The 24,560-nt window shown below is 35.8% G+C and overlaps 1 protein-coding gene across 17 annotated transcripts in view; it reads left to right on the top strand.

Annotated features, from left to right (window-relative positions):
* MBNL1 (muscleblind like splicing regulator 1) overlaps positions 1-24,560 on the top strand; it is a 177,987-nt gene that overhangs the window by 62,979 nt on the left and 90,448 nt on the right. The window contains exon 2 of one of the 17 annotated variants that reach the window (XM_036851326.1): positions 3,470-3,588. The exons of 15 other annotated variants lie outside the window; for them this stretch is intronic. In XM_036851326.1, the coding sequence (XP_036707221.1) occupies positions 3,583-3,588 (6 nt within the window). In that variant the 5' untranslated portion in view covers positions 3,470-3,582. Of the gene's footprint in view, positions 1-3,469; positions 3,589-7,074; positions 7,471-24,560 lie in introns of those variants that run through there. One more of the 17 variants, XM_036851328.1, reaches the window with a different exon arrangement.

Raw genomic sequence — 24,560 nt, forward strand, 5'->3', positions numbered from 1 at the left:
CCTCCCAGGCATAACTGCATAGGAAATGTTTATTTTCCAAACTCCAGAAAACAAACCTTATCTCAAACACTGAAAGTCCTTCCTTTTCCTGGTTTGGAAACACTAAGTCATACTTGTAGATTTTCTTTAGCCAGCATTTAGGTTTATTTAAAGCATAAAGTTGTGAGGACAAAATGACTCAGAAATTTGTAATGCACAATTAAAGCTTTTCACTTTTAGGTCAGCAGTTCATATCTAGCCGACTTAGTGTTAGTTAAGGATTGGTTACAGTTGGTGCATTGTTTAGTTTCCAGAAGAAGCTGGGAAGCTCACTGCAACTCCTCCTGTTCTGATCCGTGAACGGGCTAGAGTTGATGCTTATTAACATATTTCTTTGCAGATAAAGCCAAGTTCAAGGAATTAAATAAAAGAGAGTAGACCCAGTAGGAATTGATGAATAAGAAGCAGTTAATTTATTCATCTACAAATATAATGTCTATTGACTGATATCTTTCTAAAAGTAGTATGTTAAAATGATCAGAATCATATTTCTATGTTTTTAATTACAGCGTCATTAACAGCAAGAAGTAAGAACTGTAACTTCAATAGATAAGTCAAACAGAATGAATATATACATATATTTGCTCATATAAAATTTGGACAACTTCATAAATGAGTCACTATCTTCCTAGTCTGTCACTTAGTAGTGCCAAGGTCATAAAATCATTTGTTATGCTCTGCCTTATGTAAAAGCCTATGGAATTATATATATTTTTTTCTCACCCAAAAAATTCCAGTATGTGTTTTTGAAAAATTTTTGAATAGCTTTTGGGTTAATTCAGTGTCAACATTGGACACTGAGCTAAATTTAAATCTTGGTGTCAGCCAAAGAGTAAATCAAGCTTATGTGGGTGCAGTATGTAATCCCACTTTCCAAGGAATTCTACAGAGAAGGTAGTTGTCTAGAAATGGGGTAAAGAATTGTCTTCTTCCTTCTGTGGAAACTTTTGATTGTAAAAATAATTGAGAGCAAATAGACTCCTCAAGCTATGCCACGTGGGTATGTAAATTTCTCTCTGCTAAATGTCGCCAAATGGCTGCATTTCTTACAGCTGGTGGCTAAATTCTGACAGAGGGTAGACACCTTTACCATAACTGTATTTTCTCTCTGAACTTTTCATGGATTCTTACGGTAATTTATGGCAGGTTAAAGCCAAAAAAGCTAAAGCTAGCCAAAATTCATCCTGAGAGTTAGGCTTTGCTGCCAAATTAAAGAAATAACTTGGTCTCAGTATTCTTCATTGGTTTTTCAGACTTACACTTGGGACCCTAGGTGCTTGATTTGAGTTGTCTGACATTCCCCAGATGGCTTTGTGTCCTTAAGAGCTAATTCAAAGAAGGTCATTTCAGCTGCTGAATATTCAAGGAAGTGTCTTGGCCCAAGGTTGATTGCAGCCAGCATCTCAAGGGATGAACCTTGGATTTCTGAAGCTTCCTCTAAGCTCACAATTATTGTCTTGGCCCTGCACGTAATTACATTTATTTGCCAATGATGGGAATAAAATATAAATATGGCCGTCAGCAATGGTAATTCCCCAAAACAGAATGACTGACACTGTGATGATAATAATATTACTGTCCTGTTAGTGCCTCTGAAGATATGATATATTGGAATAAAATGTGAAAGCTGAATGTGTCCTTGCCTTTTAAAATCTGAGAATCACATAAAATATTTGTTAATTCCTTACGTTAGTAAGCACCATGAAGGAAAATGGTAGAATTGTGTATTGTGTAAGCTCATGTACTTTATACAAATGTTTTTGAAAAGAGACGGGATAGCAGATCCTCCTTCCACCAGGGTTCTGGCCAGACCTGACATTTCTTATCCCCTTTCTTTAAGAATCTAACATGCAGTCAGCTTTCAGGAGGCAGTAGAGGGTAGGCGTAGGCACAAAACCACAATTTCAGGAGCTGCATTCCCTGGGTCCAAAGTTTACATTTGCTGCTTAGTAGTCCTGTGACCTTCGGCGACTTCCTTAACATTCTTACCCCACTAAATAGGAGTGTATTTACCTCACTGGGTTGTTTTGAATCTTGAAGAAATTAATACATGCAAAGGACTTACGGAATTTTAGGGCACACAATAAGTACCATATACATATTAGCTGTTGAGGTAAACTTGAAGTACAGAAATAAATGAAAACCAGAACTGATGCTGCAGTTTTAACAAAATGTTTAAGAGCTCCAGGTCTGGAACTGTACAACCTGGGTTCAAATCACTTTCGAGCCCTGTGACCTTAAACTTGTGACATAACTTGACTGAGCCTCAGTTTTCTCATTTGCAAAATGGGGCCGTAATAATACCTGATCTGCAGTTGCTGTGAAGACTGAACGGGATAACACATGTAAAGTACTGAGTGCCTGGCACTACTTGAGTATGTGATATGTGTTAACTACTGTTCTGATTTTTATTTTGATGTTGGAGTGAACACATGAAGTATTAATACACGAGCGACATGTTATACTCAGAATCTGTGTATGTAGGGTTTCACTTTTGCTAATGAGAATTGTTATTTTCTACTGTGCAGAGAACACATGCCTTGGAGTTTACAATTATTTTCTAATCATTAGGAAAATAATAATCTGGTTTTCACTTATCCTTTGTTGGACTGTTTAGATTTAAAAAAAAAAATCTGTAGATGCTTTTTTTAACCTATAGGATTTGAGCTCTGGATGAATCAGTTAAGTAAAGTAAATGCTTTGTTAGTGATGTTACCTTCTCTTTGTCCAGCCATATTCTAGCCACTCATTAAGTTGAACACCACTGGGAAGAAAAGCAACTCATCAATAACATCAAAAAGGGAGTGAAAGATAGAGGCAGAGAAGACGTTGCTTCTGTAAAATAAAGTTCATGAGACCTGATATTTCGCCATCTGTTGGGAGTGTTGTAAAGATTATGAAAACATTAGCATTTGTAAAACGTGATTCTGTGCCAGGAAGGCAGATAGAATATTATGAAAGAAATGACCAAAATTGCATGATGGCATTTGTTTCATATGATAACATCCATTTTTTCATTAACAGGAAATTTTAGGGCAGTCTACCTGCTTCTTAGGAGTGGGAAAGGTGAATGAAAATTTCAAAAGGATTCATCAAGGCTTCCTTATGATAAAGTGAATCTCTAAGAATGTGTTTTCCATAGAATTAGAAACTTAGAATTTCGTAGTAACAGTATATTTATCACCTTGTTTGGGGAGCAGATTTAAAGCATGAGCACAGGAAAACACCTGTTTTGACACTCCGTGGGGAAGGTGCAAACATACGGGCAAACTCTGTCTAGGTGTAGAGTATACAAGAGTGCTTTGGCTAGCATCCTGCAAGGAGCTGGGTCTCAACGGTCTGCTACAGCTTCTGCCGCTGCTGCTGCTGCTAATACTGCTGGGAAGGAAAAGTGGCTGACCTGGCATATCCTTTACTCTTGGTGCTGCAGCAGTCACTCGGGAAATGTGGTTTAAGGGAACCTTCTGGATCCTTTTCATGGCACCATGGCAAGAAGAAGCCGTATCTTATCTATTGAAGATAAAGCATGGAGTTGGCTAATGGATGCTGGTGAGTGAATAAGGCAACTGGGGAGCCAGTTTACTAAGATACCTTTTGGGCAGGTTCGCCCTCTCAAGGACTGAGGTGGCGTCCGTGGGAAAATGGCATCTGATAATCTGAATATCAGAACATTGTTTTAGAAAGGAATCGTCGTTTTAACACTGGTGACCTGGTCTGTGATCCTGTGTATGTTCCTTAAATAAACATGTTTATTTCCAGCTTTACTACTTGAAGATGCTAATCCTGAAGTTTGTTAGCTATCTCAGTATATGGAGGATAGTTTCCCATGTAATTTCTCAGGCACTATTTAATCTTCATTCTTGTTTTTCACTTGACCCACAGTGATTAAAAAAAACAAAAATGACTTTCTAGTATAGGAAAGCAATGATTTTCCCTTTCAATTCTAAATGAGCCCCTCCTTTTTTTCAGCACAATAGAGTATAGAATTTTAAATTAAGAGATTATTTAATACACATAATTCTTGCCAGGAATATTCTTTTCAATTCAAGATAATTATGTAAGCAAATTAGTAAGATATTGTTTATATTAGTCAGATAGTTGCACAGGATGAATCTTTGACATTAACAATAAAGAAACTTCATTGCTAATGTATTTATCTACCAACACAAGGTATAATAGTTTCCTTGAGCAAGTTTCTTCATTGGTAAAATGAATAATTTGAATGAGCTCTCTCAATTTTTCTCACTCCAAAATATTCTCCTCTAAAATTTCCTTATCCCAAAGCAGCAGCCATTTGTGATAAGCCTACTATGAGATTTGAAATACATAGGTATCTCTCCCACCTTATAATTTATAACAGAGATGAATATGTGCCAATTTATAGTTCACCTGTGTCTTTCATTAAAAGATTGGAAGATGCAGAAATATCAAGTTTTCCATACAGGTATAGACCAAGTTTTTCTAGAATAATTAATCTATGATTAATAGGTATTCTATGAAAAATGTTGACAATCAAGTTTAGGAATTTTCAGGAACATAATAAAGGTTCTGACAAGCCATGTAGGAAAACCCCTGTTTAACTTTAATTTTTAAGAACTCTATTTGACCATAACCCGCCCCCCCCTCCGCCCCCATGCTTTTGAGAAGTGCCTTTTCACATGTGGCACCACTATTCAGCCAGTAAATATGTACTGAGCCCCTACTATGTTGCCAGGTTAACTAGGTGCAGGGATACAGTTGTAGTCAAAAATTTCTCCCTTTGTGATGCTTAACAACAGAGAAACACTGATTTAGATTATCTCATTACTTTAGGAAGATACTTTAGTAGCAATGTAATGTTTATTTTTAAAAAGCTAGTACCGATTTTTCTATTTTCACTGACAATCCTGACATACCATTCTGTCTGAAGAGCTTTATAATTGAACGGACTCTACCATTTCAACTGGCAACATTAATTCAGTCTCTTATCTTCTCTTCCACATTTTTTTGTTTGTATGTTTTAGTTTCTGTTGTTTAGATTGTTGAAACTGATTTTCATGAGTGGGCTTGAGAACTGGAGGTCAGAAAACAAACTGTAATTGATTTTTTAATGTTTTATTTAAAGTCAGACTTATTACACTAAAAAAAAAGCTCAGCTTCCGTTTAGTTTCTACCATAGGAACTCCATCTTTCATTATGCAAACCTATCATATTGACATGATTGTGTTTTAAAAAATTAAGTTTTTAGTTCAAGCCAACATCTACACTTAGGCACCGTTTACACAGTAAAAGTATTTTTAAAGGGAAATTCAGATTCCTCATCCTCTTATAAAATCTCAGTTCTCTCAAATTTAAAATACTAGCTGCCTGGGCAGTACTTACTATTTTGTAGTTTAAGGATTATTTCATTTTATAAAAATATCTGACCCTTAGCGACTTCCTGGACATAAGTAAGTTTGCCCAAGCAAGAGCTGCTTTTATTGTACAGGTTATTAGCATAATATATACAACATAACATAACCACATGTATATGAGGTGAGGGATGGAAGTCAACCTTTCCCAACACTTGTTATTTGAGTTATTTGACACCAAGTAGATTATTATTACTATTCTAGTTAACCTGAACTTTATACGTTAAGTAAATACCTGAAATCAAGAATTACACACACAGAATGGCCATTAGGCAATAAAGTTTCTTTTCATTTAACTCTAAAACAATATAAAATACTATGCATGGTTAATTTGCTTCTAGTCTTGAAAAAGTGACAGTTCCTAAATGAGCCTGATCATTTTAATTTTGATTCATATTAGGGATTATTAAAGTTCTGTCAGAGTTTATATTTAGTCCCTGGCTTGATTTTACCCAGCTCATTAAAGCAAAATTGTCTTAGGGTCTGTCTCTTGTAGCTGTTTAATACTTAATATTCAGTTGGCTCCTCAAGATAAGTTCCTGAGGGTTTGTGAGAAGCTGAAGAGCTGCGAATAGTGGTTAACAAGCTATAAGCATCTCCATGGAAAATAGAACCTTGTGAAGCCCAGATTTAGGAGAATCTTAGTGAGTAGTTATCTGACAATGCATTAAGACCTAATAAGTTAATCTCATTTTTCTTTCTTCCTCCTTTTTTTTTTCTCTTTCCTTCTTTCCATCTCTCCCTCTACTCATCTCTGAACACTCTTGGCCCATTTACTTTTCTTCTTCATATTCTTCTTCTCTTATCTCATGAATTCTCTCAGTCTCCCTCATCTGATCGTAATAGAAAGTGATGTATTTGATAAAACATGTGTTGTATTTAAAAAGCAGTTTTAATTATTTCTCCATTTAAAAATCAACTGAGTTTAACCTTCTCTCTGTCTTTTCATTTTCTCCTCCCATAATGGACACCTTTGCCTTTTAACCTCTGTTGCCATGTGGATTAGCGCTCTGTGACTTTTTTTTTTTTTTTTAATTATTATTTATTTATTATTTTTATTTTTGGCTGTGTTGGGTCTTCGTTTCTGTGCGAGGGCTTTCTCCAGTTGCGGCAAGTGGGGGCCACTCTTCATCGCGGCGCGCGGGCCTCTCACTATCGCAGCCTCTCTTGTTGCGGAGCAGAGGCTCCAGACGCTCAGGCTCAGTAGTTGTGGCTCACGGGCCCAGTTGCTCCGCGGCATGTGGGATCTTCCCAGACCAGGGCTTGAACCCATGTCCCCTGCATTGGCAGGCAGATTCTCAACCACTGCGCCACCAGGGAAGCCCTGTGACTTTTTATATTTGTAAATTCCCTTATCTTAATGTAAATATTATAGTGATGGGATTTAGGAATTTTATGCCACTTATTAGATTTTTAACCTCACATCTAGTAGGCATACTATAATATGTCTTCCTTACTTTTCTTTCTAGAACTAGAGCTCCATATCCCCCCTCAACGGTGTTTTTGGCTGTCTGTGGGACGCTAGAATGGCCTATCTCCATGTATTTTGTTGCATTTTGCCACTGCTTCTTGTGTTCTTGTCGGGGAATTTTGATGATTCTTTTCAAGTGCTACTTGAGCTCTCTGCTAGTTGTTCCCGTTCCCTTGTTCTCTTAGGGTCTCGTGCTGTGTGGTCATGTCTCCACTTCCTTGGCTCTGTCCATTGACAGACCCTTGGGTTCCCTGATAGCTGCCTCTAAACCCTCGTGAGGGCGGGAATATTCCTCCCCCCTGCTGCTATGATTGAGTGCCCTGTGCGTGCTGGGTACCACGTTGCCCTCTACACTTGCTTTCAGTTGTTAAGGCTTCCCAAGCTTTGGCTGTGGCTCAGTGATCCTGCTGTCAAAACCCTGAAGCTTTCCTAGCCTCGACACTCAGTGGTAGCAGCAGGTGTTGGGATTTCTCCAAGCCCCTAAGACCCGGGGAGCAACAGAATGGCCGTTTGACTTAGACCTCAGGAGTTTTCAAAGCACCAAGAAACCTCTCCAGAAGATATGTAAAGGTAAGATACTGATTTCCCTAGGAAGCTGTTTTAGAAGCTAAGAAACCTACAGCCATTAATTTAACGTAGACTCCATAGCTAGAGTATCCTTGGGCAACTCTGTATCTGATGATAGAGCCAAAACAAAACACTTCTTTTAGGAATTTGGTGTGATAATCGCATTTCTCTTTGATTTTATTTAGATTAAACTTGGCATTGAATAGATTTTTTAAAATAATTTTTCCATTCTTTGAAGTGGAATTCATGAAGCACCTTTTGGCTTTGTGTATCTTGTCAGAAGAATCTTGCTGAGAATTGAAACAGTTAAAAATAAATTAGAAATTATTTATTTTTCCAAATGCCTGTATTTTGTTTACCTCTCCATTCATGTTTAAAACCAGAAACAAACATGAAATGATTATATCCTCAAATTCTTCAAACTCAAATTCCTATGTCCATAGTTAATTCAGAAGGAATGGGAAAGGCAGCTCAGGATCATGGTAGTGCTAGAATACGTAATTGTCCGTTGTCAAAAATGCTGCTTGGCATTCTAAATATAGCAGTCTCTTTTCTTTTCGGATTTAAGTTCAGGTTTTGTTGTTTTTTTTTTTAAAGGGGATTATTTCCCTGCCTCCGTTTCTTAGGGGAAAAATTTTATTCCATTTGCATGTAAAAACCAGGATGAAAGATACACGTGGGGTGTTGGTGTGTGTGTGTGAGGGGAGGGAGGGAGCACAGCCCCATCTCGGAATGAACGACCCAAATCATCTCTTCAGCATGAATAGCTTTTGTGGCAACTGTTATTTATTTATAAACTTTATTCTTTGCTCTGCCTCCATTCATAGACATTATTCTGGGAAGTGTTATTAACACACCTCTTCTAATATGAGATCTTTGGCGGCCTTACTATCAATTCATGTCTTCTTTTTTCTCCCTTTGTTTTCTTTTCAATAAGGACTTAATCTCTTAATTGATTCCCTATGGTTGGAATCAGGCTATTATTAGCTTACTGTCACGTTGAAACACTTTCATCTCAATAACCAAAAATGTAACAGGTTTTAAAAATGAAAAAAGAAGAATGTTGACTAATAGCTGTACAAAATGAAAACAAAGATTTATCTTTGATAGTGCTGATTTTAGCATGTTTATTTTTAAAACTATATGATGTTCAACAAAGTATTTTATTTACACTTGCAAATATCCAAGTTTTATTCCCTCTAGACCTCGAAGCATAAGTAAATGGAATGTTTTGCTGTCTTTCTAGTGCATCAAATTGAGTAATTGATTTCATATGTAAAAATAGAAAAGGGAAATTTTAATACTTTGATTCTTAACATTTATAATGAGTTTACTGTTTTAAAAAATGTATGGCACAGTCTCAAGGTAGGAGTTTGCATTATTCTCAAGTTGGCTTGTAGAGTGCTTTTTCCCTGTTTTATTTATCTAGAATTCTTTTTTTTTTTTTTTTTTTAGAATTCTTATATTCTTCTGGGACAAGAAATGAAATAGAACATATATATATATTTAACATATATATAAAATTTTATATATATATAATTTTACAATGATTTAATTAAGTGTTAAGACAGAATGAGAGATTGAACTTATTATGGCCATTTATAAAATTACCTTACAATTTTAAAATTACTTTAAAAATATTTTTAGTGGAACACAATTAATTAGTGACATTCATTGTATTTAATGTTCTATGGCGAAAGTAATATAAGCAGGACACAATATAGTAATATTGATAGTTTAGTGATGACTGTTTTAAGGCATATAGAAAATGTACATGATATCATGAAGTAGTGGTACCATAAAGATCTTAGCAGCTAGCTGAATAGAATAAATAATAGTAATAAGTAAATAAATTGAATAAATAATAGAGTGACTTTTTTAGCGATAAGGAAACAGAGGACCAGTAATTCACAGTTTCTCAAGCCCAGAGCCAAGACCAGAATCCAAGTCACTGAATTCTAACCCAGTGCATTTGCCTCTATGTGATTCTGTTTCTTAAAGTTGCAATACATTTGAGGGGCCAATTTGCCAATGTCAGCAGAGCAATGAATGGATTCTAGGAATTGAAGAGATTTTCTTCAGTATTAAGAGTTTCTGAGCATGGCTGATAAACATGGGCTCACTTCCACAATGTAGCATGATTGAGGCCTTTAGAATTTCTTTTTTATTTCTTGTCTTGTTTAGTGTGGCTTTCATTATATTAGGATTTTGAAAAGTACATTGGAAGGATCATTAAAATATTTTTGTTTGATGAGAGTATAGAACTTCTGGCATGTCATTTATTTCAGTTTATGATCGTGTAAATTTGGCAGTTTTCTGAAAATTAAAATACTTAGAGTTGAAAAGATTGTTCAAGGATAGGCAGTATATTTTCTGCTTCTAAGCAAAAATTTTAATTGGCTTTCATTGTTTCCAAAATTAAAAAATTCCTCAACTTGTATTTTTGAAGATATCTGTTTATTTGTGGTATCATAAAAGTGGAAAGAATGCACATTCTCTGTAATACAATAATTATATTTGTGTGAAATTATTTGATATATTTATTAATTGAATGCATTCTGGTTGTCTGACTTGGAATTATTACTTCAAAATAGAAATTCTCCTTGACTTTACCGTATAGCTATCATCACTTAATAAGACCATGCTTAGGTTCCTTTAATGTGGTTCTTGGGGAGGTATAATTGTAATCCAGTCCCTTTGCTTGATGCCCAAGATGCTCACTATCCAAGATGGACCTAGGAGAAAAATGTGTACAAAACTAAGAATATAAACTCTGAATTCTCTTTTTAGAAAGTTCAATTTGAAAAATACTTAAGTATTGGAGTAGTTTTGGAACAGGAGTTTGTAAAACTTAACTTTAGAAAAAAATACGAAGTACTTATTCACTGAAAGTCTTAGAAGTCTTGGGCTAGTTCGCAAAATAAGGTCTGTTTAATCCCCGTCATAACGATCCCTAAGTATTTCTACCGTCACTCAGCTCATAAGACTCATACCTCTCAATTCCCACTGGTTCCTATTTCCCATCTATTCCTTGTCCCTTCTTGGAGAGTATGAGAGTCGTTCAGACTGGTGGGCTATGAGCAGAACATTTATAATCGACATTGAGAAATGTCAAATGTGAGCCTTTTATGATATATTTCCTTTGTTGTAACAAATAAATCAAAGTTCACAGCCTCATTAGACGTACCCATGTAGAAAAGAAAGAAAAGAACAGAGCTGCACTTGGTTTGAGCAACTAAAAGAAGGGACAGATCTAGGGAGTGATCCCCGATACTAACATTTTTGATACTTTAGGGGAGTTTTACACTGTTCATTATTCATTTTGTTGTGTGGAAATTAAAGTTTATCGCATCAGAATTATTCAAGATTAAGCTATCTCTTTCGTTAATTGCAATTTATTGATTACCTACTACCTCCAGTGCCATTACAATAATTATCTCATTTATTCTTCACAAAAATACCTGGAGGTATGTAGTGTTATTATTTTACCTTTACAAATTAGGAAACTGAGGCTGAGAGAAGTTGAATAACCTGCCGAAGATATCATAACTGAATCCAAGGATTCAAACACAGGTTGTATGGCTCCAGTGTCCACACTCAGAGGTCACATTATTTGTCAATTCTGGCAGTGAGTGCTAGTTCCTAAATTCAATACTGCCTCTTTTCATGACCTAGTGCCATCAAGGTGCTCTCTTCTAAACCCCCTTCCAACTCAGTCTGGTCTACGTTCATCACTGGCTAGTTGACCTTGAAAATGTTACTTACTATCCTCTTTCAGTCATAGTCACACTTGCTCTGAAATATGAGTAAGATCTCCTTGTCTTTTTATGAAGACTTAATTTAATTTAATGAGACAGAGTATGCCAAGCACTTAGCCAAGTGGCTAGCATATAGAAAATAGCCAATAAATTGTTGATGCTATTATGTAACTTTCTCAAGTTCATACAACTAGAATTCAGACCTAAGTCTGTCTGACTGGAAAACTAAACAAAACAAGAACATATACACACATACACACTTTCCACAAAGCAACAGCAATAACAACAGTAACCACAAAGCAAAAACTCATGCTTTCTCTGAACTCCGACACTCTCTCTCATCCCTAGCCATACCTTTTATGATGAATAAATCAAGATGTCATGTACACTGCTGGGAAAAGTAGCATAGTTTAGTGGTTCAGGGGGAACTCTAGAAGTAAGGCTTCCAAAAATTGGAATTCTAGCTCCATTGCTTGCAAACTGTTTGATGTTAGGCAAGTTACATAACCCCTCTACAGTTCTTTACCTATATGTAAAGCTAATAATTATACCATTATTCCATTATTTCAGGTTATTATGGACAGTAAATGATTAAAAAGCTCCTCCAATAAATGACTTTTAATAATAATTGACTGAGGTGTACATATTTCTTTTAAAATATAGTATGTTCACAGAATGAGATGCATGGCTTATGAAAATCAGAGATGGACAGGATCTTGGTGATTAAATGATCTTCCATTCTCCAAGAATTGATATGATTTCCCTGTCAAAGCTATTTTACCTCAGTAGCAGGCCAGTAGAGAAAGGTGGGGAAAAGTTATCAAAGATCAGAATTGACCCAAATATGGGGTGGTTTTGCCATCAGGAAGGTGGGTGAACTTCTCTCAGTTGGGCAGTGTCAGTGACAGGCATCATGGTCACCAGATGGTGGGAATGGTCCTGGTTGAGTAGATGGTAGGTAGTATTATCATTCTTGTATTCTTTCTCTTTTGAAACAGAACCCAAAGCAGCAGGTGGGGTTAAGTTCTGGAGAGAGAGGGTTAACTTGGACTGAGCTGAGTATCAGAGGTTAGCCTTGAACACTAGTCAGAACAGGGACTTCTTGAATTCTTGCTGCTTACGCGTCTAGCCTCCTTTACTAGATTCTCAACTCCTTGAGGTTGGGGATGTTTATTGTATTTACTTGCAATGCCTTGCACAGGGTCTCGGAAATAGTGGACACTCAATGCATGTTTGACAATTAAATAAAAGACTAGAAGTTTTGGAAATGGGACAGAAGAACTCATTTCAGGATATCATGGTCGCCAAAGGGACTGGAAAGCAAGGCTTCAGTGCAGGAAGCCTAGGCTGTCCTGGGGCTCCTTCAGCGACAGAGAGAAGGGTTAAAGCAGATCCTAGAGGTGGGCCAGGGAGCTGAATGTATATAATCTTTGTAATGACAGGTTTAGTGACCTAGCAGAATTGAAATTGTTAATGTAGCCTGATTAATGAATGTGGGAATAAAATATTCCAAACTGTTTATAAAACTTTTCAAGCAAGGACATATTTAAAGAATAAAAGCTATTGGTATCTATTTACATTCATTTTTCATACAGTTAAAAATGATATTTCTGGCATTAAAAACTCAATTTTGGTGCCAGAGACTTGAAGAAAAATATATCTGATGTAAATATATCATTAATGTATATATCCTTACATAAAGAAGTTATCAAAATATGGTTTTAAATATGTAATATTGTAAAATTGTAATTCGTAATGTACGAGTAAAATGAAGAGCCTATGCAGATGATGTGAGAAGTCAGAGTGTAATTATAAAAGCTGAAATATTTGTGGGGGATGGTTGGTAAAACTTTGGGGTTTTATTATAAATTTAACTCCTCTTTGGATATGTGTTCTCCAAAGTAATAAGATGAAAGCATTTTTCAATCAAAGTTTGCATTAAAAACATAAAACATATTGAAAAGAAAATTAACTCTGCTTAGCGTTAAACCTAACAATTTATGTTGATACTTAAGTTGCCATAAAGGTGTTTTTAGGTAAACCAAACAGGTATGCCCATTATTCGGCATGGTATACGTAGGCTAGACACATTTGCTTCTTGCATTCACACCCAGGATGTTGTGTGCTGGCACCTGAAGGATGACTGTTTAGAAAACTTCAACTGAGAGTTAAAATCAGATCAAATGTTTCCATGAACATTTGTGTCTCTTTAATTTGAAAAAGACCGTATGCTGCAGTAGTGCTTCTATAATATTAAGATAGTGTGGAACTTTCCAGGGTATCCCAAGAACAAACTTTTAAATCAAGAGCGAAGTTATTTCACATTTAAAAATTTTTGCTTTGGAAAACACACACTGATGTGAAGGTAAACAAAAAATTGAGTCCGAAAATGGAAAAATCATCACTAACACAAGTACGTTATTTTGTGGAAAGTAGGGTCCTTCCCTGCTTTTATTTTCAAATGTGTCTGTAAACTCACCCTCTCTTCCTAGTTTCTCTCTGAATACATAGAGACATATACAGAGATGTATACATAGAGATGGCAATACACACACACACACACACACACACACACACACTTTAGCTTATACCATAAAAGATTTACACCAGAACACAAATTGCAAGATGTTATCTCTGTAATTGTCTTCAGTCATTTGCTTTGCTTTCATGGCTGTGCATCACTGAATTATATCTGGGTGTAGCATACTATCTATATGAGGAAACACCCTGGCAGTGCTTTTTTTTTTTTTTTTTTCTGTTTTTCATTTCCTGGTGCCTGCTTTTAGTTTATTTTGTCAATTCATCTTGTGAGTTTTAATTAGGTAGTAAGTTTGAGATATTATTGAAACCGTATGTAGTAAATAAAAGTTAAACTCATCATAAAATCCTTTACGCATGAAATAACTTAGATACCTGAGTATCAGTTTTCTCCTCCCAACCTTTGCCCCGGATGTGTTCTTGACAGTTTAATCTGTTCTGTTTTACCCTTTTCATAACATAAGAGGCAGTGAGTGGTACAAATAAAATTAGTGGTATCTCTTCCTGAGGAGAGTTTGCTGTTGGAAATAGAAGTGTCAACGCTAAGAGAGAAAATGTAAATAAAGTGAATGGTGCTTGGTAATCGTCACCAATTGTCACTCTTGATTTCCTATCTGGCAGTTGGCCTTTGATGTATGAATTTTTTTTAAGACTTTTGTAATTAAAAAGAAAAAAAAAGAAATTTGCTGTATGGAACAAGCCACACAAATATTTAAAAAACACTTTTTATTAAGATGGACAGCTGTATAGTTAAACCACTATGTATGTATATATATGTATATGTATAATTTATTAGACATAACTTGCAGACACTCTCACACCATTTCTAAGTAGAATTGCAATTATGCTGGTATAGCTTGGGGGTTAGGAGCATTGGCTCTGGAGCCAGATAACATATAACTTGGGCTCAAACCCCAGCTCCACTACTTACTGTGTGTTTCCTTGGATAAGTTGTTGGACCTCTCTGAGCGTCAGGTACCCCATCTTTATAATGGAGATAATAATGGCACTATAGGATTGTTTTGAGGATTAAATAAATTAATAAATTTAAACCATTTAGAGCAGTGCCTGGCCTACACCAGATATTCAATAAGCTGTTGTTATTATTTTGCTATACTGTTTTGTGACTAGTTTCTAACAGAAGTGGTTATCTAGCCTCCTGTTTTATGATGCAGGGCTGATGGGAACTGACAATGTGAGAAAAAGGTAAAACTGAGAGTCAGCGAAGAGTGTTTTCTAGCCAAGAGGTCAACTGCCAGAGGAAAAATTCATGTGGTAGTACGGGGTCCAAAACTTAGAAAAACTTATGGATGATTGATGGGAGGGAGCTACACTTAAAAATAATCTGAAGTTATGTCATTGGGAGGTGGGGCTTGGCAATAGTGCCCTTTTGGAAGACTTAGAGAGTAATCCTCAAATGTGTCCACATCAGTTCTGCATTTCAATGTCTTATAGTGAGAAATTTTTACCAATATCCATTTAAACCAGTTTCCTTATTTAAAAAAATTCATACCTTTCACATAAATAGGTTAGGTTTATTATTTTTTTTAAACTTTCATTGTTTCCCTTCCTTTCTTCTTGATTTTCTCCATATTGTCCCATCATTTTCCTGAGAAGAGTTTATTTTACAGGGATTGATGCAAGGTATTATTTTATGGACTAAACCTGATGGCCCTCGGAAGGACGCTGTACTGCAGGATAACCACATTTTCCTGGGATAGTTCCCATTTCAGTTTTTCTATTAGACTTTGCATTACTGTTCTGAAGTAAGGAAAATACAGGCCTGCAGTTCTGTTTTCCAAGTTTGCCTAGGCTGATGAAAGCCACCATTATCATCTACAACAGAAAGTGAAGGTTGCCCAAGAGGAAAGTACAGAGCACCTCCAATTAAAAACATTAAAATAACAAAGGCTTTAGAAGCTGTTTTCATGATTCCCGACCCTGTGTTCGAAACTTCTCATGACCCACCTATCACAAAGGTTGTGGTGACACTGTCCGAGGCCCTACACCAAATCTCTAAACAAAATCACTTTAATTTTAGAAAGTAAGTAATCTATATTGTATTTTCAAAGTCTAGGGTTGAGGGATTGAGCTTGTACTTTCTTTTATGTATTTATGGTTTTGGAACCGTGTTGACAAATTTGCAAACATGTAATGAACGTTCATACAACAAAGGATACCTAAATGTGCTATATTAAGGTTGCTACATGGAAATAGACCTCTTTAAAAAGGACGTCTCAACTCAGAGGAAAGTTTAATTTTAGGTTCATTTGCGACCAAAATTATTTTAAAATATCTTTACAAGGGTTGAAAAGTAACATATTGAAAAATAAAGTTAATTATTTAAAAAATACTAATTCAGTTGACACTTTATTGTTAATAACAGAACCTCAAATTGAGTTAAAATTATCCTTTAGTTATTTTCATTATGAATTTCCATTCCAGAGCTATTTTAAAATTAGATTTCATGTTTAAGTCTTCCAATAGACCATTTTCTACCTGTAACTCAAATATACCAGTCCTTATGGAAATCAGGTCAGTTTCTACTTCATGTTTGTAAGTTTTTGGTGTTTTTTTTCTTTCTTCCTTTTTGTTAAAGTATAGTTGATTTACAATATTGTGTTAGTTTCAGGTTATAGCAAAGTGATTCAGTTATACGTGTATATATCTATGTTCTTTTAAAAATTATTTTCCATTATTGGTCACTATAAGATATTGCGTATAGTTCCCTGTGCTACACAGTAAATCCTTGTTGATTATCTATTTTATATATGGTCGTGTGCGTCTGTTAATCCCATACTCCCCGTTTATCCTCTCCCCCTTCCCCTTTGGTAACCATAAGTTTGTTTTGTTTTTGGCATTTTCTATGGAAGTCAGGAGCTTTACACCAAAGAAGACTATAAATCATGTAAGACTGGGACGAAGCACCGGTTATTTAGTTTCTTGTGACAGGTCCCCATTTAATCACCATTTTACCTTGTGTGTATCATGTGTCCTTGGAAGCATAGCCACCATGTTTCCTCCCTGGACCACATGAAATCTGATAGGCATGATGCATTGCACAGCACCTTTTGTAAACTCGACTTCATCTTGTTTGGGAAATAATTCATTTATCTGAAAAGTAATATAAATGCAAGTTCAAAAGTATACTGTGAGTAGTAAGTATTTTCCTGAATTCTGACCACTAATGATGCACTTGTATATTGCTCTCATGAACACTAAAACTGAAAATATAATTATTGTTTTTATAATATAATTGGTAGTACAAATTTTAATCTATTTTGAAGAATTGTGAGGTGGGAGGAAAAAGAGTCCAAACTCTTCTTTTCCTTAAAGCTAAGTCATACATTGAAAAAGTGTCAAGGTCATATTTAAAATTTCTTCTACAGTTTTGAGACTTGTTTCTGTTGCCCAAAATAATTTTACAAAAGAGAAGGTGAATATAATGGTGAGAAAGTTAAGGTATAGAAAACAAGCATCTGCCCTCAAGGAGAAAATGAATCTTTAACAAACACTAGAGAATATAAAATTTGCTATATCATCAAAATATATTATATCCTCAAAGAGCTGGATAAGCCAACGTGTATTTATTGAGTAAATCAGTGTGTTAGTGACAATCAAAGAGTGAGTGAGTGGATGAATGAATGGATAAACTTAGTGGTAACACATTCTTCTTCCTGTTTTTTATTTTTAGAAAACAATACTTATTTTAAAGTACTATAAAGAATTCATTGAAAGAAATTGGGTGAAATTCCTCATTTTCTCTTGTGGTAACAGCCAGTCATTACAGTACTATGAGAACTTTTAGGTTATAAGATATTGTTTATGCAGGTTGAATTACCCTACCTGCATTTATAGGGCTTTTGGGAATCAGTAGAGGAGAAAACACAAATAAGCAAAAGGGCAGTTCGTACTGTTCTAAAAATAGACATTCATCCATGTAATTACTTCCTAAACAAGATAAATAGAAATGGATTAAGAAAATTACAGTGGTTTAGAAGAATTTAGTGTTTTTTCTATCCCTATTTTTATTTAGTTTTGACAGTAATTGTGTTAAAGGAACACCATGCACTATGTATTTTTAAACATTTAGTCAGCAGCAGTAACACCCAAAAGTATAAAGGATTAAAAAAAAAAAGCAGTGAGCTTGATACTATCATGGCAGGTTTTTAACTGTTTGAGAAAAAGGTAGGGGAAACATTAAATATCAGTATGAAGTTAAGGCTTTTTGCAAGTCTTGGGACATTATGGACAGCATAATAAGCCTTCCTACAGCATGGGAACAGAAAGAGTGGTTGCAGAAATAAACTGAGGTGGGAATTTGAAGAGAAAGGAAGAGCCTTGGCTGATAGAGAAGCGAGCCCACATCAGCGTAAGTACTGGCTACCATGCCTCTCCTGGGGCTCATTCCCCAGGAATGTATCCCTTGTGCTACGGAGAGTACTTATGTAAACACACTCTGTAGACGTTTGGAAATACTGGAATAACAGTTCTTCAGGGGTTACTATGTAATTATTTCTAGCTGTTGCATTTATTTATCTTAGTACCAATGTATAGAGCTAGTATTTGACTTGTGTTACCTACAGTGTCTTGTTTCATCATTTGAAAAATTACATAAAGAAAACATTACATTTAAGAAAAATGCAAACATCAGTGGCTTTAGTCAGTGAATAAAACAGCTGGAAACTTATTTCTTATTATTTTGTAAATGAATAGTTGAATGTAACATATTCATGGCATGTTGAAAAATGAAAAAAAGAAAAAGAGAAAGAATAGAAACTTGGACTTCTGAATGAACAGCTTATCAAAACACTAGCTTTTGATTTTATCTGAGCCTTAGTGGAGAACGTTTTTACTGTTTCTACAAAGCCTAGAGGAAATCACTGAACTAGAAAAGCTGAATATCATTTCTGACTAATCTCTTAGTCATCCTAATAATGGGACATTATTTATTAGTTCATATTTTTCATAGTAGTCCATCTTGAACAATAAAAATCACAAGAGCCCACTCAAAGATATTTCAGGAAAATGGATGTGATGCTTTGAAAAAATATTGTACTTAAAAGGAGACACAGTAAATGTTTTGCATTATGCTACTGTTCATCACTTATTTCTCAATGTGTATCTAGGAAAGTTAGCTGAAAATGACCTTGACGTTTATAGTTTGGATGATTAGGGATGAGGCATTGCCATTAGCCAAGTTAAGAAATATAGGGGTTGGAATTGATGTGTTCTCTTTCTTTTTAGGGAGAATAAGCAGGGAGCAGATAACCGATTTGGTTGGGGATGGTTGAATTTACAGAAAAAACATCTGAAAATCATTCATATAGAACTGATGGTGCTGTGTTACACGAGAGTGCTGTGTTGAATTCAGAGAGAGAATGTACTGTAGGAAGAAGTGATTTAAAGACAATCTTAGTGCATCTCTCTGTAATCAGCAGTCAGAAGAGAGAAAAATCAAAGAAAGTGACAGAGAACAAGCAGATTAATAAACTGGGGGAAAAGGAGGGAGAATGGTGCATTATCAAGAAAGGCAAAAGAGAAAAGAAGGAAGTAGTTAATGGTGCCAGATGCTAGAGAGAGGACAAGAAATGAGAAAAGGACACTGATTCTGGCAGTTAAGCGGGCACCAGTAACCTTTGAGAAGGCAGTTTGAGTAGAGTTGGGAGGGAGGAGGTGGAATCCTCATTGCAAACCAGATTCCAAGAAGATGAGTCACTAGTAAGCTGGAAGATATGTTTGAGAACTCAACAAGTTTAGACAACTCTATAAAGAAATTTGATAATAAAATGAAGAGAAGCGAGTGTCAGCTGGAGAGTTCAGAGAAGAGAAGATTGTTGTAGAAGAGTGGAGGGTCCAATGGAAGCATGTTTTTCCCACTAAAGGAAGATACAGGAGTCATTGGAGGGGAAAAGATGAATACTCATTAAATTAAAGATAATGGGGAGTGCTATATATCAGAGAAGCTGAGAAAGGGTCAAAAAAGTGAGTAGGGAGGTTGACCTTAGAAAGGAAGATGTACCAAGCACTTCAGAGTTCAGAGAGATTCAAGGAGGAGGTGTTCAGCCAGGGAGACTACTCTCCTAGCATCACCTCTGTACCTTCAGTTGCATCTTGTTTGTTGGCTGGATGTTTCACTGCCTTGTTCACACGATTATATAATGTGTTTTAAATCCTTTAGTTTAACTCTTCTTGCCTTATAGTCCCACCTTGACTGTAAATTTTGTGAGGGCAGAAAAGTGTATATTGTTTAATAACCGCATATAAATTTCTTAATAAGCTCCCTTTTCATGTGGTCCCTAATGTATTTCAGTAATCCCCAAAGCCAGTGCTATAAGGGGAATGGTTTTGCAGCCTGGACTGTGCATCATAATACAAGGCTAATTAGCTACCTATGTGAACCTCAAAAGCTGTTTCTAAAACAGATCCTCAGTTTCAAATGAATGGGACAGGTTATTAATATGATACTTTTTTCCCCCTCCTGGTTAGAAAGTTACAACATAATAAGACATAACTTAGAGCTCAGAAATAGATACTTTCAAAGCCAGATAAAAGTTTTAACCATATTCATTATAGAAAGTGGAAACATTTGACTGAAAAAGAAAATAATTTTGAAAAGATCAAAATATGCAAAGTAAAAAGTTGCTAAATGCTGTGGTTTATACCACTGTTTTATCAACCAAAGAAAATTAGGTTATGTCTTTAACTTTGGTCTGATCCACACTCTAGGCACAAATCCCTTGATTGGAGTAGTTGAATTATGTTTTCTGATTCTTTCTTAGCAAAAGTAATTGTAAGCAAAAGTTAAAAATGAAAAGTTGTCTTTGCCTCCCATTTAGATAACATATAGAAAACATGTTTCTATTTGTTTATACTAAGTATGTTACTCTTTGTTTTATGGTTGCTACCAATCCACATTCTTTACTTTTTACATAAATATCAATGATCCATTTTTTTAAAGTAGAGCTTTATAGACACAGAAAGATTATGAACTGGCTACTATTTTCATGATTTTAGACTCAATATTAGACTGAAAGTGAAATATTATATCCATTTACATTTCTAAATTGTATAAAGCTATAAAGTTTATAATGTAAGCCACTTGATTTTATTCCTCTTGAAAATATTTGGTTTTATTACTCTTCAAAATAAGTAGAGGAGGAAAAATTGAAGAGACAGTATATCTAAACGAGTAAAATGTGGCCAATGACAACTTGTGTATACCCGTTTTTTTGTGTTTTTATTATCATTACTCCAAATCATTTAAAACACTGATTGATCATGACTGTTGTGCACTTGCAGAAACATCTTATTTTCTCCTGAAAGGACCCAGGAAAGCATGAGAGAAGGTCCTTTAACTACATTGGAATTTTAAATTGAAGCACAGTTTTGCCTTGGCCCACCTCTCTAGGGCCACGTCAAACATGGCCCTTCAGTCTAGATGCTCCTCTCCAGCCTCCCTGGATTTTTTTTTTTTAACACACATCCAACTGTCTCACATTTGTGCCTTCTCATCCTTCTGTTTTCTCATAAAAACCTTCCCACCCTTGTTTTCTTAACTAATGACTACTTGTCCTTCTAGACTCAATCCCAGTGAAAGTTCCTCTGGGGAGCCTCCCTTGGTCTTTCCATTCCCCAGGCTGTGGGTAATGTCCCCATAGTACCCTATACTGGTTCCTCTTGTAATGTTTACTGATTTGTATCCTCTGGGATGCAGCAGGGACTGTGGCCCTTAGCTTTGTATCTACAGTGGCCAGTACCACTGTGTAAATGCTCATTTTGTGTTGCCTGAATGCATGCACAAATAGCTGTTTTGTTTTGGACCTTAAGCTATGTTTTATCCTTATTTGTTGCAGCGGGAAGGGTGCATGGATATAAGCTTTTTGGATTATGCAGTAGGTTATAAAATAAACTAGTTTCAGTCTAGTTTGTAATGAATAGTTTACAGAAATATAGAAATAACACTTGCAGTAAACCCTGCCCCTTTTAAAATTAATGCATAGAGAGATTTAAACTGTGTCTGATAGACTTTTTATCTTAAATTGGAGGATGTGAAGATAGGCTGTGATTATCAACAGCAGCAGCAAACAACAACAGCAAACCACCCCAATTTCAGTGGCTTATCTCAACAAAGAGTTATTTCTTGCTCTTGTAAAGTCAGTGCTGCAGCCCTTCGTCCAGTGACTCAGGAATCTAAGTTTGCTCCATTTTCCTCCGTGTGACTTCTGAAGTAGCTGAAGCTATGACAGGGAGAGATGGCGGAAGAACCTTGGCTTATGATCATCTCTTCTCAGCAGTTAAACCACTGTTTATGCTCAGGGCCCCTGGGCTAGAGTTAGTTATATGGCACAACTTAATTGCAACAGAGGCTGGGAAAGCTAGCCTTTTGGGATACTTAGAGACAACAGTGCATAGAAGTTGACCAAGCTGCTCTGTGTTTTGCTTTGTCTTTTATGTTCCTATTTTTGGGGTTGGGCATGATGGAACAGATAGATGAGTAAGAGGTAGACACCCTTGGGTGAATTCAAGTGTCAAACACTTAATTCCACAGCTCTTTACTGAGTACCTGTTACATCTCATGTGTATTCATTTCTGAAGACGAGTGTATCTCAATAGATCCTCATTTTTTTGGCTCGTGGTCCATTTTGAGAATCTGATAAAAGTTATGATACAGTGCACATCAGCACTTAACCCTAAAATCAGGCAGGCACATTCAGGGGTTCATGAAATCTCTGCAGCCCACCCATCTTCGTCCTCTCAGTGTTGAGCGTGCCCGGACAGCACTCATTGATGAGTGAAGTATTGGAGAAGGTGAGAAATCAGCACAAACATAAATTTTTCCTGCCTTAGGTGAATACTAGGAACCTTTTAAAATTAAAACTTTAGTCCCTCAGGTTGAATGAAGGAGCTGATTTGGTTGCTACCTAGATATAGATTCATTCAAGGAGAGAGATGCGACAATAGACAAAATTGTTGATAAGAGCATGCTTGAGAGTCAGGCAGCTGATGGGCAATGCAAATTCCTTTTATTCATGGTGTCTCTTGCCAGTTTGTCCTATATGAGGCTTTATTGAAAAATGGGGGACTTCCCTGGTGGCGCAGTGGTTAGAAATCTGCCTGCCAATGCAGGGGACATGGGTTTGAGCCCTGGTCCAGGAAGATCCCACATGCCGCAGAGCAACTGAGCCTGTGCGCCACAACTACTGAGCCCGCGAGCCACAACTACTGAAGCCCATGCGCTCTAGCGCCCGTGCTCCATAACAAAGAGAAGCCACCGCAATGAGAAGCCCGCGCACTGCAGCAGGGTAGCCCCTGCTCGCCACAACTAGAGAAAGCCCGTGCGAAGCAACGAAGACCCAACACAGCCCTAAATAAATAAATAAATAAATAAAAATTTAAAAAGAAAAAAGGATTAAAATTGTCAGTATTTTTATGGTTGCATTACAGAGAAGTCAGTGTTTTTCTACTAAAGTATATACTTGAGTTTGAGGACAATACAGATTAATGAAAAGACTAAAAAGATTTCCATAGCTTAATTCTCTATTCACGGTCCCTTCATTCTTTAAAGTTATAAAGCAAATCTCTTAATTTGGAGTTTTATATTCTCAATTGCTTCACTGTAATTTCACCTTTTTTTACCATATGGAAAGTAAATGCCTCAAAGTCGTTCATTTTTAGAGTGAAGCAGGACATGTGTATACTGTGTAAGTTAGTATCAAGTTGACACATAATTTACTCATGGTTTTAGAATTATTTCTTTTCAGAAAGAAATACTTGTTGTTCATGCCCATGTTTCAGACGCAGACATTGAGAATCAGAGTGTTTAAATGGTCCTCTCCAAGTCTTTGCTTCTATAGAAATTTTTTACCTGTCATTTTAGCATTTTTCTGAGTAGATTTTAATTATTTCATCAAAAGTCTGCTCTCCCTCACCAGACTTGGAACATACTGAAAAGCATAAATTCTATATTATTTATTATTATTCCTCCAGAGCCTGGCACTTATTTGGGTGCTCAGTACATGTTTACTGAGTGAAGGAATGAGCAAATAACGAAATGAAAGTATTAAAAAAAATAAAAGAATGACACTCCATCCCTGCCCAAGTGTCTGAGAGGCAAAATAGCATCGTAGAGACTTTCCTTGGTTCAGGTACTAGCTTGACCTCACACTACATCAGGGAACTTGGCAGTAACATTCCTTATGTTATACTGTTGGTGTGAGGATTAAATGAGTTTGTATATGCAAATGCCTGGAGCAGAGCCTATGTCCAGTTTAATTTTGCTTTATAAATTTAAACCCCAAGGATTATGTGATTAGGACATAAATATTTCAATTTTTTACTAAAATAACAATTAGAGAGTGAGTATAATTTGACACTGACTGAATAAAAGGAAGCAAAATATTTTAAACTTTGGCTTATTACTATGCATTTGATAATCCTAGAAATTGAGGCTAAATTCACATTTTAGTTTTAGCATGAAATATTTAAGTGCAACTTATTTAAGATAACTTGAAGTTTAAAAACAAGTTTATAAGACTATAGAATTAGACTTTTCTTCCAGATTTAATTTTCTTTCCTTGTCAAATGAGCATTCAGTTAGAAAAATGCAGTCATTCATTAATGAGCAGAGGATGGGACACTGCTAGGCTAACTATATTACTAGATATAGTCCAAAATTTAGACTAACATACTGAATGTGAGTATTCACCTATTGTTCTGTTAAAGAATGTGTATTTCAAAACCAATTTAATATGAAAATTATTCACTAACATGACTTTATTTCTAAGAATTTAGTCG

The sequence above is a fragment of the Balaenoptera musculus genome, chromosome 4 (assembly GCF_009873245.2).
Source record: "Balaenoptera musculus isolate JJ_BM4_2016_0621 chromosome 4, mBalMus1.pri.v3, whole genome shotgun sequence".
Taxonomy (NCBI): Eukaryota; Metazoa; Chordata; class Mammalia; order Artiodactyla; family Balaenopteridae; genus Balaenoptera; species Balaenoptera musculus.